The sequence below is a fragment of the Thalassophryne amazonica genome, chromosome 2 (genome assembly GCF_902500255.1).
Source record: "Thalassophryne amazonica chromosome 2, fThaAma1.1, whole genome shotgun sequence".
Lineage (NCBI taxonomy): Eukaryota > Metazoa > Chordata > Actinopteri > Batrachoidiformes > Batrachoididae > Thalassophryne > Thalassophryne amazonica.
The window spans coordinates 78057850-78076024 of record NC_047104.1 but is presented as its reverse complement, the minus strand read 5'-3'; the positions used below and the strand labels follow the sequence as shown (position 1 = coordinate 78076024).

Here is an 18175-nt window from a genome sequence, read left to right as displayed (position 1 = left end):
AAATTAAATACATTAACATTTAGGCCATGGGTCAGCATGGGCCCACTAACCACACAACCCCCCACTCTATAAATTTGGTATCATTAGAAAGCTTAGGATGCCTTCATCTCCTTCTTCTGTCGCCACAGCAGATCAATCATTTCTCACACTGTCCTCTGTATCATCTTCTGTACAGATGGGTATTGATAGGATTTTATCGATATAGATGTGATTATTGATTTCGCTTATCAATCCCTTTAACAATACCTCTTGTGCATTTCCCGTGTACTAAAAGTAGGCTTTACAGGTTTTCTATGTCAACAACATTTATTGGAGTCTTAAATAAATAAATACGAAATTGGTCATTGGATCTTTGATCTCTGGACATAAATAAAATCTATACATGATGGATCCTGCATCTCTGGACACAAATAAAAATAAACAAAATCGGTAGTTTTCGTCAAAAGCATTTCCTTTAAGGTTTTAATGAGACAAATATAACCCCATAGCCCTGAGCTGAGCTCTTGCAGCTGGCTATGCTGCACGTCAACATGAATGTAATTTGTAAAGTATGGAGGACATCTCATTTTGGGAGAAAAAAAACAAAAAAAAAAAAACGGTTTTGGTCTGTTGTAGTTTGTCGCCTGTATTACAACATTTGGAAAGAGGTGTCATTTGATCTAAAACAGCAATTCGCTTTGAAGTTATTAATTCTGACTGTAATCCATCTTTCCCACTTTACTCGGCAAAGAGCCACACAGCATTTAGCCACGCAGTTCGCCCCAAAATTGAAAACTTATTTTCAGAGTAGGAGGAGGATTATTTTTTCAAATATTCAATGACAAATCAGTCTTATCTGCAATGCAAACTTGGCTTTACTAAAGAAGGGAATTTGGAGTGGCATTTCAAAAGGAGCCACAAACTTCATGGCTAATCGCCTCTGCACGCCCAAAAGTCCAGGAATTAAAAAGACAGTTCACCCTACTCAGAGTGCCGCTCTCATTGGACTGACATCTCTGGTATTTTGGCATTGTGGGATAGCTCGCCAACAGGTTGAGCTCGCCAGACTACTTTCACCATACTGCTCAGTGTGCCACTCTCGTTGGAGCGACACCACACAGAATGTGTCTCTTTGTCCCAGATAGATCTCTTTCAGTGCAGCTTCTTGATCTGACTTCAACACGAAGTTAACACCTAAGTCTTTCATTGCCAACTGCAAATGGTAATCAATTTCAATCATATCTTTCTGAACTCTTCCGCATCAAACTCCAACGTGTTAATGTTCTTGAGCGATAACAGGTGATGATTGCTCATGAACTTTAAGTTTCTTAAATATTTATTACTAATATTTATCCACTCTTAAAACTTCAGTTATCTTTATAATTTTATTACTGGTAAATTTTATCTGGGACACAATTATCTGGAAACTACTTTTTGTGCAGGAATTCATCAAGCACATTGGCTGCAGATGCGTACTAACACAGAATACCCATAAACTGGGCAGTTCTTCAGCCATAACAAGAGCATCCACTTTTAGCTTGCCATAAGCTAAGCTAGTGGCACTCGTGAGAGTGTGAAGTCGGCTAGCAGCACAACGGTCCATAAATATGGAAGGCATGATTTATTTTTTATTTATTTAACCAGGTTAGTCCCACTGTAGAACTGGATATTGATTAAAATTTCAAGAATCGATAAGATTCTGATTCTTAAGATTCAGAATAGGTTATTTCGATTCAATTCTATATTGATTTGGGTTAGTGTTACTAAAATAGTTTTTGAGCTGTTACATAATTGTCTAGTTATGCAACATAATGCTAGTATTATATTGACATTTGACAGCAAATTAATGAAGCATTAGTAGTAATAATGATGGCTGTAAGACTGATCTCCCTCCCAGAAGGAACCAGAGGTACCTGGTTCATTGGCCCTGACACAGGTACATTTCTACACCCTTCCATGTAAAGCTGTAACAAAGATTTAAAAGAAAAAAAAAAAAAAACTATGGCTTTACTTAAAATGGGCCCTCAAAATGCAGGCAATAGTGTTTCAGAGAGTTATAAATTTAAAACTTTCCGTGGGCAAACGGTCCCAATCTCCCTTACAAACACTCGCATCTGCAGCGCTCGATGTGCGGCAGGCTGCAGGAGAACTTTACGACTGCCGCACAGACTGACTTTTCAGTCAGTCTCTTCTCCCATAGCTGCACAGCGAGTGCTGGTGGAAGAGAGACTGACTGAAAAGTCAGTCCACACCAGACAACCTTCGTGCGAGGACCGAGAGAAAGAAGGAAAAAAAAAAAAACACACACACGACGGCGTGAATCAAACAGCGGACTTTTCTCTTTTCCTGCCCGCAAAAGACAAGAGTCCCAGTCGTCATGATTGACATCTTTAAATAGCTTTGACAGAGGCTGATGAATAAGTTGTGGTCCTGCTTTTAACCAGCGTCAATGTAGAGAAAGGATCATTTCACAGCCTCAGAAACAGTGGAACGGCCCAACTGTAGCGTCGTTTTTTCAGAGATGCTGTTCCAACGCTGGCGAGAAGTGCATATATATATATGATCTTGATGTGTGAATCAGTCTGTGGGAATTAAAATGAGAATCGATTTAAAATTGGTGAATCAATCTTTTCAACCCAGCACTATCCCATTGAGATCTAGATCTCTTTTACAAGGCAGACCGGGACAATTTTTTAAGTTTCCAATTCACCTAACCTGCACGTCTTCAAGTTCAACTTCAGACTCCACCCCTGTGTAACGGGGATTTAAATAATCAATGTTTTACACCATTTTTTTCCAGGATATTTGTGTCTTCACATGAAAATGACTGTGATATGCATATAAGACAGTGATCGGCAGAAAAATCATTTGCTGAGCGTGCATGGAGCCACACGTGTGTTAACCCCATACCTCAAGGGCTGGTGCCGGGGGCAAGTAAACTGCATTTGTGTGTTCCAGCATATTATGTGGGAGGCAATCCAGTTCGTAACAGGAATCCCTGACTGTCATTAGGTTGGGTTAAATGTGGAGGACAATTTTCATTGCATGCATGTACAATGACAATAATTTGATTTGATTATGATTATATTTGTTTAATTTTTTTATTAGCAGAATCATCCAGATGCAGTGATTCAGTAGAATATTTTGAACATTATCTAAACATGTAATTTGTCTCTGATAAAACTTTAATCCAAAAACAGTGATACAAGATTAGAGCTTGTCACTGACATCTTGCTGAACACTGTAGCGCACATCTTTCATAAAACATGGCTCTTGCTTGACTCAGAGAAGGCTCCTGTTTCCTCTTCAGCCCATGTCTTAATGTGTGTGCACCAAGTGTGACGGAAGGTGCTATCAGTCACATTCTATTTATTTTGGGAGCTTCGTAAGACACCTTTGTCCCAATTGTTAAAAGGCAAGGTCAGCTACAGTAAACCCGATGACTCTCTTTCAGTCTGCTGGTATGTTGTTTCTGAATAAAACCAAAAGGACACCACTTCATTATGTCACCCACTGATGAAAATGGCCAAATGTAAACTCATCATTACCTGCTGTCAAGCACACAAATCCAAACAAATCAAGTCAGATTAAATAAGAAAGCCAAAAAAAGTGAAAAACAGATAGAAATAAGATCCATCAGAAACAGCTCCATCTTTCTGAAATTGTGTAGAGTTCTACAGATTGTAAACGTTCTATCTTGCCTGCTGCTGTTACTAATGAGCACGTCCAACTGGAATAGACAGGACCATTTGCTACTTCACCTCTTCATGTGCCATTTAAATGAAGGAAGAGAGGAATAGACACTAAGAAAATGGAAGCTGTACAAAGCAATGCTGAAATGAGCATCAAAAATTAATTCATGAATACAGATAAAAGCCTGTCAAAGGCTGACATTCACAGAAGTAACACCACATGTTGCAAAACACCAGCCATCTTCTAATAAAACCATGAGCCTTTCAAAAATGGCTCAATAAGTAGGATAAGTTGTTTCTTCAGCAAAGATAAGCTACTAGTCATCTTTTTAGACTAAAAAAAAAGTCAGTCTTTATAATAACTGAATGACAGAGAATATTAAACAGGATGTTATTGTAATCATCTCAGATTTTATGATTTTTTTTCGCCCCCATATCTTTCAAGTCAAGCCTGAATGCCACACCATTAAGTGGATGAATAGGCACAAATCAATCAAACCTAATGATCTAAAATGCAACAAACACATTTTGAAAGCGTGATAAAAGCTACATCACAGCAACAACCAACCAAAACTGGTAAAAAAAAAAAAAAACTGAGTTTTTTGGGGATCAACAATATAAAACACAAAATAATATTTCACAACTGTTTTGCTGGAGCAGCATGATAGGAGTCTTCAGACAATATCTGAACTGGAACTCTCCCATTAAACAATAACAATGATGAAAAGGGAAAGAAATACTGCAAAACAGCTAAAAACAGCATCCTAAAACAGTATTTTGCACATTTCATTGGATTTACCACATAAGCAGTGGTGGGCACAGTTCCGCTAACCGTTAATTATCAAAGCTAACTTTTTTGTTAGCAGATTAGCTTTACAGCTAAATTCAAAAACCATCCACAGACCAATGAGCTTCTGATAAATTTAGTTCCAATAACTTTTAGACCGCAAACATTTATTTATTTATTTATTTATTTTTTACACAGTAACGGTAAATATATATATATATATGTATAAACCCTGTTGGCTCCTGTCTGCTATGTATTTTGCAGAAGTGGGGCAGCTAAGAGAAGCTGAGCTCAACTCTACCCCAGCAGAAGGGGCCTGGCCGCCAGGCTGCTACAAAACAGCAACAACACCACCAACAAAAAAGTCATTACCCTTTACAGTATACAGCAGCTTCGCCATGAGGCCGAAGTCCTCAAAAGGAAACCAAAATGTATTATGGGTAAACTGAGCCTGTGATCACTGATTGGTGAAAAATTTAACGTCTTGTTGATTTTACAAATAAATGTGCTATTTGTAAAATATGTCATTTTTTTCATTTGGTTAAAAAATAAATAAATAAATTAAAAAAAAAAAAAAAGCATTTGCAAACCTGAAAATTCTGTTTGTTAAGTTGGGATTCAGCCAGGCAGCAACAACTGTGTGATATAACCGGGCGTCATTCTATGCATTTTGACCTATCTACTGGATGGCAAATTACATACTGGCATATTATGTTACTATGCTTTTTACCTTTTAGTATTTCACTATGCTTTTTAATCTTTTAATTCATTTTATTTTGTTTTCTGAATTGTTTTGTGTGAAGTGCCTTGAGGCAACTTGTGTGATTTGGCGCTATATAAAGTGAATAAACTGAATTGAAATTGGGGTTCAGTTGACCCATAATGCAGTTTGGCATTTGTGTGTGTCAATGTTCAAAACTTCAGAATTAGTGCATTATTTTAAAATTAAAAGATGTTATATTTTCACTTTGCACAAATGACAGACCTGACATTAATGTAGTTAAACAATCCAGATGAATTTAGTTTAACATAATTCAAAGCTGCTTTCCCTTTGAGGTCTTCGGCCTCATGGGTAAACACTGGTGTTGGCTCGTTGGTTGTGTTGGGTTTGTGATCATCTTTGAGTCTAATCAGAAGCATTGGCAGTGTTTAAACTCAAAACCAGCCTGTCAGTAGCTGCGTGTACCGGAGACACTACTGAAAGTTACCGGTTAGCTGTAGCTTATGCAATTTTTTTTAGTGGTTTATCGGTTTAGCATTATAAAAGTTAACTTTTCAGTTAGCTGATTAGCGGCTATCGAAGCTAACTTTTTGGTTAGCTGTGCCCACCACTGCCCATAAGTATATGTGTTCAGTGAAGTAGGGCTGGAGCTATCGATTATTTTTGTAATCGAGTATTCTATTGATTATTCTGGTGATTAATCGAGTAATCAGATAAAAAGTACTTTTGCGTTTTTAAACAACATCAATAGCCCAGGGCTCTCCCTAAGCAATGGCACAATGTCCCTGTGCCAAAGTCTTGACATTTTGCTGAAATGGCGATGGGATGTGGCTTTCTGTTCTGTTTTTTTTACCCCAACTTGTAAAATGTAACCATTTTGTTTTTTTTTTTAAGGTTGGTGGGCTGGATCCCTACGTGATTTTTTTTTTTTAATCCCCGTTTCTCTGCGATTCAGCAGATGCATTTCAGCAGGAGGTTGAACATGCAAGCCTCGCAGTTACTGTTTTTTTTTTTAAGTTACCGTGTTTGTGAAGCATTGTGTGTTGCCCAGAAAAAGCAAAACACTTAGTGCGAGTCTGAACAGCAGCCAGGCTTCGACTGTGGGTCAATAGTCACTCACCACGTCAAGCAGACTGTGTGTTTTTTAATAATAGACAAACACACTGCTTCACTTTAAATGCGCAGTAAGTCTATTTCAGATGATCTGTGTGGACCCTCTTTCTCTTAAAAGGCTTCATTTCACTCTGTGTCGCACTGGAAAGCGGTAGCTTTAAGGGCTAAATTATTAGCTGTTACACGGCCTGAGCATATGCTCTAGTCTTCTTCTGTTTTTCTGGGGACATTACAGCGCCACACACAGGCCTGGCAGATGCACTACAACGTTTAAACAAAGCTTAGAAACACAGAATTGCCTCGATCATTTTTTGTAATTGAATTATTGAGTTATCATCTCAGCCCTACAGTGAAGTCATCTTATTTACACAGTATTTGTTCAAATAAAGGTTCGAATTTGGTCTGAAAAAAAAAAATGGAGACATTTATGCGACCAATCTTATACTTGACAAAGCAGGGCTCAGTGCAGCTCAAGTGTCATTGCTAGTTTCCACGCCCAGCACCCGTGTTCTTCAGGCCCACATCAGAAGAATGGAACACATCAAAACACTTGTCACAAGGCCATGGATATCGCTGTGGTCACCATAACTATGTGTTGGTAGGTTATTATTACGGCGCTGACGTGACATCTTAACCCTAACGTTAATAGCCCAAATAAATTAAATCCTACAGAGACACACGAACTCTGAGAATAACTGAAACAAGAAATGCTGGTTGATATGAAGGGAGCTTAAAAAAAAAAAAAAAAAAAGTCTTCTGTCAGAGAATTGAACCCATCTCCCACATAGCAAACGTGGATACTTACCACTGCAGTGCACCCAGGAAGTATTCGTAGTGCTTCACTTTTTCCACATTTTGTTATGTTACAGCCTTAATTCAAATGGAGTAAATTTATTTTTTCCCCTCAACATTCTACTCACAACACCCTAACATGATTTTTTTTTTGAAATTTTAGCAAATTTATTAAAAGTAAAAAAAAAAAAAACCTAATTAAGTCACGTGTACAGAAGTATTCACACCCATTGCTCAATACTTTGTTGATGCACCTTTGGCAACAATTAAAGCCTCAAGTCTTCTTGAATATGACGCTACAAGCTTGGTGCACCTATCTTTGGGCAGTTTTGGCCATTCCTCTTTGCAGCACCTCTCAAGCTCCATCAGGTTAGATGGGGAGCATCAATGCACAGCCATTTTCAAATTTCTCCAGAGATGTTCAGTCAGATTCAGGTCTGGGCTCTGGCTGGACCACTCAAGGACATTCACAGAGTTGTTCTGAAGCCAATCCTTCAATATCTTAGCTATGTGCTTAGGGTCGTTCTCCTGCAGGAAGATGAACCATTGACCCAGTCTGAGGTCAAGAGCACTCTGGAGCAGGTTTTCATCCCGGATGTCTCTATACATTGCTGCAGTCATCTTTCCCTCAATCCTGACTAATCTCCCAGTTCCTGCTGCTGAAAATCAACCCATAGCATGATGCTGCCCCACCATGCTTCACTGTAGGGATGGTGCCTGGCTTCCTCCAAAAATGATGCCTGGCATTCACGCCTAAGATGTCAATTTGCGATTTGAAGCAAAACGTCCTTGTGTCAAGCATCCCAGTCCAGTCGAAGATTCAAGCTTCTCTACTATGAAAGCCACCTGGACAACTGAGAGCCTTCACAGAAACACCAAGAAGGTCGATTCCCACCTGTGGCCTTTCTGTGTGGAGTTTGCAGGATCCCCCCCCACCCCATGTTCGCGAAGGGTTTCCTCCCACATTTAAAGACATGCAGGTTAGGTGAATTGGGCACGCAGTCTCATTTTAAACCCTGCATGATATCGTAGGATCTGAACACTTACAGGCACCGCTGCCATTGTGCAATATTTACACACCATAACATCACATGGATAAAGAGTGTACTGTTTTGTTTTCAGCTGCAAACACCAAAGCAGTCGCGAAAATTGTTTTGTTTTTTTTTTCGGTTCCTAGTGGAGAAGGGAAGACAAAGGGAGTGGAAGACGTTGTATTGGTATGTGTTAGCCTACACAGCTAACCAGAGTAGCTTCATTGTCTCGCCTGCAAAACCGCCTCCACATGGTTCTGCCCCAGGTCATAAACAAACTACAACACATGCCCACTTTACCACTGCATTCTAATTTTTTTTTTTTGCATTTTCACTTTGTGTGTAATGTGCCCAAAAACCCACTGAATGTGGTTTTTCCCCTGGAAGTGGAGAAATTATATCATGGGTTGGAGCGGATTTTACTCCAAGCGCCCTCTGGTGGCCATTTTTGGCCAATGAAAACATCGCCAAGCTCAGTACAATTACATGTAATTCGGTCACTTTTCAAAGGGGTCAGACTCATCAATAAAGACAATTTAATGTACAATGGTTCATCTCAGGCCACCTTGGTGATAAATCTCGTTCCAATGATATCTGTCAGCTGGCTGTTAGAAGAAAGTTAGAGTCAGAGACAAAACAAAACCAGCTGACTTATGGCCCAGTCACATGGCACACGATGATTCCTGAACGAAGGGAAAAAGTTTTAAAAAGTCACAATTCATTGAGAAAAGGTGGACAAAAGAGCTTTATCACCAAACAGCCTGCGAAGCAAGAGCGCAAAAGGGACAAAAGAGAAACTTAAAAAAACTGAAGCTTACGATATCGACGCTTTAAATGAAATGCGCCTGGAGCCACGGCTGGAGCAATGTGTGTCTGCATCTCTGAGTTCCAGGACTCGGCGCTGGGATGGAGCTCATAGCGCCTGAATCCTGGAGAAACTGCAAACAAAAGCTGTGGAGATCTGTGTGCACGTCGGTGGACCACCTGCTCTGGTTCCTCGTCCAGACGCTGCGCGCTCCGTCTTGCTCCAATTTAAAAAAAAAAAAAAGTGTGCTGCGGTCACTGCTGTATTACTGTATTATGTTACTAAGCCATATATATTGATTTATAACAGAAAACTGTCAAAAGGGGGAATAAATATAAGTGTAAAGATGATTGACTATATCAGAGCAGTAAATTAATCAGTGCGTGTGAACGCGCGCATTGACTTTTTTTTTTTTTTTTTTTTAATTGGAGCAAGACGGAGCGCGCAGCAGACAGTGTGGGTTCTGATGATGAAAGAGATGATCCCTCTTTTGTTCTGGACAAGGAACCAGAGCAGGTGGTCCAATGACGTGCACACAGATCTCCACAGCTTCTGTTTGCAGTTTCTCCAGAACTGAGGCGCTATGAGCTCCATCCCAGCGCCGAGTCCTGGAACTCAGAGATGCAGACACACACTGCTCCAGCTATAGCTCCAGGCGCGTTTCATTTAAAGCGTCGTGATTGTTAGCTTCGTTTTTTTTAAGTTCCTCTTTCGTCCCTTTTGCGCTCTTGCTTCGCAGGCTGTTCGGTGATAAGGCTCTCTCGTCCACCTTTTCTCAACGAATTGTGGCTTTTTTAAACTTTTTCCCTTCGTTCAGGATCGTCGTGTGCCATGTGACTGGGCCATTAAATAGACAACCAATGCAGCCTGAGCTTGTTTTCATCGGGCAGCCAGTCGTGGAAGTACGAATGCTTGCATTCAGATTCTCTACTTCGTCGGAAGTGATGAGTCTCTGCTCCAACCCATATGTGTCATATTTTACCCCTTTCGCGCCTCGCCCTCAAATGAGACTGTGGTGCCCTATTGGAAACTTTAGAATTGTCTAGGTCTCCCTTCCAAAAGAGAACTCGATCTCAAAGGGACTAAACTGGTTAAATAAATAAAATAATCTGGTGAGTTTTCAAGATGATTATACTTGTTTTTGAGTTACTCCTTACACAAGCTGGCTGGGAAGGATTAACCACCCACTCACCCACGTATATTTATATTTCAACATTAACCATACAAGTTGAAAGTATGGAGAGTCTACACAGTTTACTTTCTTTGATTCACAAATTCAGTGTGTCCATATTTCGTTATTTACGATGTATGTAAGTTGATTTTTGTCGTCAGATGAATCATGAAGTGGCTGTACTATCCACCCTTTGTACTTCAGTAAAACTCCAGGTTTTCTCTTTAACAAGCCGGTTTATCTTCGCTCAATGGCCACTTTAGCAGCTGTGTCACAGCTGAGGGCGTTTAAAGCAGCCGGTGTTAGCTAACAGCTAATGCTACAAAACAAAGGGGAGGGGGGAACAACGGAAGAGCTGCTAGCAAGTCGGATAGCTTCTCACTGATAGAGAAATAACTGCCAAATAAGATAAATATTTAAGAAATAAAAGTTCTTACCCCCAGAACCCACACGGGCAGCGCGGGGGTATGACGTTACTCGGAGGCTTGCTTCGTTCGCTCCCCGTGTCCCCCATGTCGACGTTCGGCTGTCCGCGTAGCAGGTGAATCCGAGGATGGATTTAAGGCCTTGTGTGAGTCTTTAGATCCACCGGCTTTAACAAAGACAAAACGCCCCGGTAAGATTCTCGTTTACACTTTCAGTGCACAAGAAACTGTTATCTGTCACGATCAACCATTGGTCCGGACTTTTAAAACAGCTGAAACTGATATTAAGACATGGCAGGCAGCGACGAACGGACAGAGGTACAGGGGAAGCAGGGCCGATCAGCTGGAGTCAGGAAGAAACCACTGAGAGCGCAGGGTGGGTGACACACAGAAAGTTATGAACACCCCACAGTGTAAGTTTAAACCACATAGTTATGCAGGTTAAAAATTGATAAAACACAGTTAAGCTCATGTAAAATTATAGAAGTGTTTGACCTTAAAAGTTGTTATTCTTCTGTTTACATTACATTTACAAAGTTTTTTTTTTGTTGTTGTTTATAACTATATAATATGGTATGATCCACAACTTGCTCTCACAAAAAATATAAACGCAACACTTTTGTTTTTGCTCCCATTTTTCAGGAGCTGAACTCAAAGATCTAAAACATTTTCTCTACACACAAAATACCTATTCTCACAAATGTTGTTCACAAATCTGTCTAATCTGTTTGTGAGCACTGTGTTAGTGACCAGCCAATAAGGCACACCGGTACAATAATAGAATAGAATGCTTTTAATTGTCATTATACACAAGGTACAACGAAAATTAAAAGACAACTCCGTAGTGCAAAGGGTGTAAAAAAGTAAATATAAAAAGACAAGAATATATACATGTATTTACAAAGGAGCCAGTAGGTGTATTTAAGTCAGCCAACTGGTAGAATAAATACGAGGTCTGTCAATAAAGTAACGGTTCCTTTTTATTTTTTCAAAAACTATTCATTCATATGGTTTTACGTCAGACATGCTTGAACCCTCGTGCGCATGCGGAGTTTTTCCACACCTGTCGGTGACGTCATTCGCCTGTGAGAATGCCTTGGGAAGGAAGTGGTCCCGCCCCCCTCGTCGGTTTCATGTCTGGAAATGGCGGAATGAAAAGGACTTTTTTTTTTCCATCAGAATTTTTTCAGAAGCTGTTAGAGACAGGCACCTGGAACCATTAGAAAAATTTATCTGGCTTTCGGTGAAAATTTTACAGGGCTTCACAGAGAATAAGGACTGTTTACTACAGCTTTAAGGACCCCTTTTTAAGGACTGCTCGGCGCGGCACAAGCCACCGGACCATTTCTAACCGGATGGCTCTGTGGATACGAGACCGTCGTGTGCTCTTTCTCTGATTATTACAAGAGCTGGACATCAGCCATTTTCCGACAGATTTCACTTTTAACAAGAGATTTTGTCATGGAAAGCCGCGCGGAGGCTTCGCGCGCAAATACCGATTCGCTTTGGAAGCGAGACAAAGGAACACCTCCGTTTCGGCGTGCCGGAGGACAAGTTTGGACATGCCTATCTCGGCTTTCAATGCTTACCAGTCCAGTAAGTATCAGAGAAATTGTGGAGAGCTGGAGCTGTTCTGCAAAGTAGCAACGCAGTGCGAGGGCAGCATAGTAAAAACACAACAGCGCAGCGGGCTCAAGTAAGAAGATTAGAGAGGAAAAGAAATCATGAGTCATCAGTCAATCAATCCAGAGCAGGAGGCCGTCGAACAGGCACTAGGTTTAGCTGCACCAGAGCCAACCAAAGATATTCACCAGTCAACTGAACAGCAAGAGCCACTTCAAACACCAGATGCCCGGTCACAAAAATCCCATCACTCCTCACACTGCTCCAGCAGGGGGTCAACGTCAACACACGCTGCCAGAGCACGCGCCAAACTGAAAGCTGCACAGGCACAGCCGAAAAAGAAGCCAGCATGATGAGACAGAAAGCCGAGCTTGAAGCTAACGCAATGAGGCAAAAAGCTGAACTCGAAGCCAGTCTCCACCTCCTCAACTGCCAAAAGAACGCTGCTGCCCGTGAGGCCGAAGCAGCCGCCTGCAAGGAGGAAGAGGAGATTGAAAGCAGGGAGAAGCACCACGGGCCATATGTTCCAGAAAAGCCCCTCAATGCAGCTGAACGAGCCGGTAACTATGTCCAGCAACACGCAGAGCTGTTTCACAGCCACTGAAACATACATCAGTGGAGCCCCAAAGAACACACAGACACTAAGATGCCGGAGCCGGGCCAGCTGTTCACCAACATCCGATGCTGAACATCACAAACATTAAAAGAGAAGAACCCAGCATGAGGCCACCACTCAGGGCATATCCCAACAACTTACAGCCGCCCACCAACCCCCAGAGAGTGACCTCACATGAGCCACAACAAGCGCAAGATCTCGCCAGGTATCTCATGCGGTGAGAGCTCGTCAGCTCCGGCCTTATCAAGTGTGATGACATTACTGGTCATGGAGAGCATCCTTTGTGACCGCCACTCAAGATTTAAACCTCTCCCATAGAGAGGAGCTGGACTTGCTAGTCAAATGGCTTGGAGCCGAATCAGCCGAACACACAAAGAGAATCCGCTCAGTGCACGTCCTCAATCCCGCCGCCGGCCTCAGCATGGTGTGGCAATGCCTGGAAGAATGTCATGGCACACCAGAGGTCATCGAACACGCACTGCTTAAAAAAACTGGAAGATTTTCCTAAACTAACCAACAAAGACAGCGCCAAACTCCAGGATCTGGGCTACATCCTGCTCGAACTGGAATGTGCGAAGGCAGATGGATTCCTCCCCGGCCTCGCTTTCCTGGACACAGCCCGGGGGGTAAACCCCATAGTGGAAGAGAGAGAGAGAGAATCTGTTCAAGTCAGCAAGTTTCACTACAATTTCAAGCCAAAAATGTAGGCTCTTCTATAATACACAGTGTAATACTTTTCATTAAAAGGTACAATGACATACTATCCAATTTATTAGAGAGACCAGACACTGAGAAAGAACAGATGACGGCCCACTCCATAACATTCCTCGCTGGAACAGAAATTCCTCTTTGTGTACTCTGACGATTGATGGTTCTTTATTAGATTACATTCAACACTGCACTTAAGACAGGACAAGCATGTGGCTAGCGCCCTGCATTGGCTGAAATTTCAACTCTGCTTTTCTCATCAATCTTGTGGACTTTTTCATCTGGCCCAGCCGAATGCAGATCAGCGCTCAATAAATCTTTGAGAACTAGGCCAAGTCAGCAGCCAGATCTCCTTTACCTGCCCCATCGATCCTGTGCGTGTGCGTTTACGCACAGGCAGGACCATGTCCTGAACTGAAAAATGCATCCTCTTTGCCTGCCCTTTGTGTTCTAGGTAATCTCAATAGTCAGTGTGCAATATGTGAAGCTTTGAATTAATAGTTTCCAATTTTGTAGCTTTTTCTTTTTTTCTTTTGAAGAAAGGAAAAAAAGGTGCATGTGACATTGAAGCCTACAAGTGCTTTTTAACAAATTCATTCATTTAATTTGGAACGAAATGGAAACTGAGAGTCTAACGGGTTGAACAAAACCTGCCATCGGATAGTCAAGCTTTGAAAAGATATAGTGACTGCAAATCTGTCAGGACTACACAATGCACATGAAATATATTTACTCTGTTAATGGCCCAGTCACACGGCATACGACGATTCCTGAACGAAGGGAAAGAAGTAAAAAAGTTACAATTTGTTGAGAAAAGGTGGACGAAAGAGCTTTATCAACAAAAACAAAACCGAAGCTAACGTTGATCGCGACGCTTTAAACGAAACGCGCCCGGAGCCACAGCTGGAGCAGTGTGTGTGCATCTAGGACTCAGTGCTGTGACGGCGCTCATAGCGCCTGAGTCCTAGAGAAAATGCAAACACAAGCTGTGGAGATCTGTGTGCACATCGGTGGGTCCACCAGCTGTGGTTCCTTGTCCAGAACAAAAGAGGGATCATCTCCTTCGTCAGAATCCTCACTGTCTGACAACACGCTGCGCACTATGTCTTGCTCCAATTTAAAAAAAAACAACACTGGTGTGCTGTGGTCACTGCTGTATCACTGCAGTGGTTCACCCATAATTGTCTTAATCTGAATGACTCTAAAACCGAGATTGTGGTATTTGGGAATTAATTTGATCCCGCTGCTCTGAGCTCACTGAGTAACCACTGCCACCCGTCTGTTAGGAATTTTGGTGTCATCTTTGACAGTTCTGTTAAATTTGAAAAGCAAATTAACTCTGTAATCAAGTCTAGCTTTTTCAGCTTCATCTCCTGGGTAAAGTTAAACCCTATTTGCCCCGGGCTGACTCGGAGAGAGTGATTCATGCTTTTGTCACCTGTCGTTTGGACTATTGTAACCCTCTATTGTGGGCTAGATCAAATGTCCATTCACCGTCTGCAATTGGTCCAAAATGCTGCAGCGCGGTTGGCCTCTCTGCACTGGCTTCCAGTCAGTTACAGGATTCATTTCAAGTTGTTGTTGTTGACTTTTAAATGTTTAAATGGATTGGCTCCCTCCTACCTCTCCGAGCTTCTGTCGGTTCATGCTCCAGGTCGAAATATGAGATCGGCCAATCAACTGACTCTGGAAGTGCCGAGATCCCAGCTGAAAACCAGGGGAGACCGTGCATTTTCAGTGGCAGCTCCGAGACTCTGGAATAGGCTTCCTTTGAATGTCCGTATGGCCCTATCTTTAAACATCTTCAAGTCTTGGTTAAAAACTCTTGTTTGCCCTGGCTTTCGACTCAAGCTAGCCGATTCCTGATTTGGTTATGATTATCATTTTAGCCATTTGTTCCTGTTGTGTTTTTCATCATTACTAATATTTTTTGGGTGTGTGCAGCACTTTGGGCAGTTTTTCTGTATTAAATGTGCTATATAAATAAATTTGACATTGACTGTATTACATTACTAAGCCATATATTGATTTATAACAGTAAACTGTCAAAAGAGGAATAAATATAAGTGTAAAGACGACTGAATATATCAGAACAGTAAACTGATCAGTCCGTGTGAACGCCAACATCGACTCCCCATGTGCGGTTATTCCACCAGCTGCAGCTGATCCACAACATGAATTCTGTCTTCCAGAACAGCTCTTTATATAATCATTTGAATTATCTACCTGTTGCCACATGTACATAAGGGCTGGATTGTCATTCGTACACTCATTGTTATATTTAATAAAAAATAATAAGTGCACACAGGAGCTGTTGCTGCCGCTGACGATGTGCTCAAGTACCGTCGGAAATTACACAATTTTTTTATTGTTTCAAATTCAGCAGTTGCTTGTGGCAACGGTAATTAATTGTATCCAGACAAAAGATGAATTCTCGCCTATATAAGGTGCCTGAGCCCAGTGAAGCTGAACCCCCACCCAGATAAAAAAAAAAAAATCCAAGCAAACAGGCTGAGTTAGCGCTGTAATTTCCGACAGTACATGAACGCAGCAGCAGCAGCAGCGCTCAGAAATGGCTTCTGGACTGTGTGAAAATATTCAGCTGGTCGAACGAAGTCCAACTAAACCCTAAGGTTACAAAAATTAAGCAAACAATAAAAAAAAGTCGAGAACAACAGCAAAATAAAATACGGACAAATTGAGGTTTTCGTTGCCCTTCATTCAAACTTTTCGGCAGTTTAAAAATCCTGACAAAGTGCCAGCTGCAGTAACGAAGCTGGGCGAAGGTTAAACGATGACAATGAAAGTCCAAATTTTTTGTTTCATTTGGGCTTCATTGCCCTTCGTTAAGTGCCGTGTGACTGGGCCACAAAATTAAAAAAAAGAAAAACATTTTTAATTCATCAAAATGTCATTGACTTTTTGAAACAGATTAACAGTACAGGTCCTTTTTCACTAAAGAATTTTCAACTGACTACAAAGAAACTACACCTTTACCTTGTGCTCAGTCAGTACTGAGGCAAAAACTACACCTCAAAGACAAATGAAAATGTGTTTTTGTCTGTGAAGGCACAGAGTAGAATGAAAGATGTAAAAACAGAGAGATCTGTGGAAATTTTGATACAGTCTTTAAGCAACCTGCAAACTTTGGGATTTGCCTTCCAGAAAATAACAAGCCCAAATATGAAGCCAAATGTACACAGGATGACTTAAAAAAAAATTCAGTGTCCTAGAGTAGTCAAGTCAGAAACCACATCTTAATTCAATCAATTTTTCACTGGTTTAAAAAAAAAGGTTATTCACAATCCCCATAAAATCTGATGGATTAACAAACTATCATGTCCAGATATGCAAAGCTGATCAAGAGACAGCCCACAGATGTGAGGGCTACAGTTGCTAAAGACGCATATATTCCTTACTTTAAAAGGGAAATAAATTAAACCGATTAATATTTACAACCAATTTGCAAAAATCTGTTTTCTCTTCACACAGCTTATTGTGTACTCTGTCTATTCACTACTCTCATTTACTTGAGAAATTACTTAAATTACATTCTCACCCACTTTGTGGAAATGCTCTACTGTGTTTCCCAATTGCTCATCAGCTAATTCTTCTGGAAAACCAATTAACTTGGCCATTCTCACTCAGTCACAAGCACTTAATGCTACTTGCACAGCCACTCCAACTTAAGTGGACATGACAAGAACCTAGTGCAAAGACAAGAAGAACCTGAGGTGTATCATGTACTGCTGAGGTGAATAGGCCTACAGGTGACTGGAATGGAAGGCATTATTAGTTTTCCAACATAATCAATATGAAATCATTGTTGTGTTTGAATAGTTGATCCATGGTATGACAGTGCGGAGGGTCATTGAATCAGAATCTAATTTATTGTCAAGTAAGTTCACAAATACAATGAATTTGACTGATTTGGTGCTATTGCTTCATAAAAACAAACAAGAAAAACTTCTATAAGAACTAAAATAGAGTCATAAATACAAGTATACAAGAACAAAACTATATTCACTGTTAAACTGTAATGGAATGGGACAGTGTGCAAAACAGGCAACTGAAGTACAGATGTACAGTACAGTTCAGTGCAGGGATGACCAAATCTGTGCTTTATGGTAGTGGGGAGCGAGGTAGAGTAAGTGGGGGTGGGGGAAGCTTCTGCGATTAGAAGCGAACATCCTAGCGTCAAGCAACCTAGTCCAGTCGAAGATTCAAGCTTCTCTACTATTGAAAGGAGAACTGAAGTCCACAAACAGAATCCTGATGTAGGTTCCTGAGAAGTCCAGATGCTGGAGGATGAAGTGGAGAGCCATGTTGGTAGCATCATCTACATATCTGTTGGCTCTGTAGGCGAACTGCAGGGGATCCAGGAGTGGGTCGGACATGGCCTTGAGGTGTGTCAGGACAAGGCGCTAGAAAGTCTTCATCACCACAGAGATCAGGGTGACGGGGTCTGCAGTCATCAAGTCCTGCAGTTCTTTGTTTTTTGGGGATGGGGATGATGGCGGTGGTCTTGAAGCATGCTGGCGCATCTCCAGTGAGGTGTTGAAGATGTCTGGAACACCAAAGTTGATCTGCGAAGTTTTCAGTATGGATAGAAAAGCAGAATCAGGTCCAGCTGCTTTGTGTGGGTTCTGTCTCTTGAAGAGCCTGTTGACATCCCTCTCATGAATGGAGACAGGTGTGATGGGGGAGGAGGT

General features: G+C 41.3%; 1 protein-coding gene across 2 annotated transcripts in view; it reads right to left on the bottom strand.

The window, feature by feature from the left end:
- The window catches only part of zfand3 (zinc finger, AN1-type domain 3), a 50556-nt gene extending 39692 nt beyond the window's left edge, over nt 1–10864 (bottom strand). For both annotated transcript variants that reach the window (XM_034188359.1, XM_034188385.1), the window contains exon 1: nt 10529–10864. Coding sequence is in view for 1 of the 2 variants with exons in the window: in XM_034188385.1 (XP_034044276.1) it covers nt 10529–10605 (77 nt within the window). In the remaining variant the exon portion in view is untranslated. The remainder of the gene's footprint in view (nt 1–10528) is intronic.
- Nucleotides 10865–18175: the final 7311 nt, after the last annotated feature.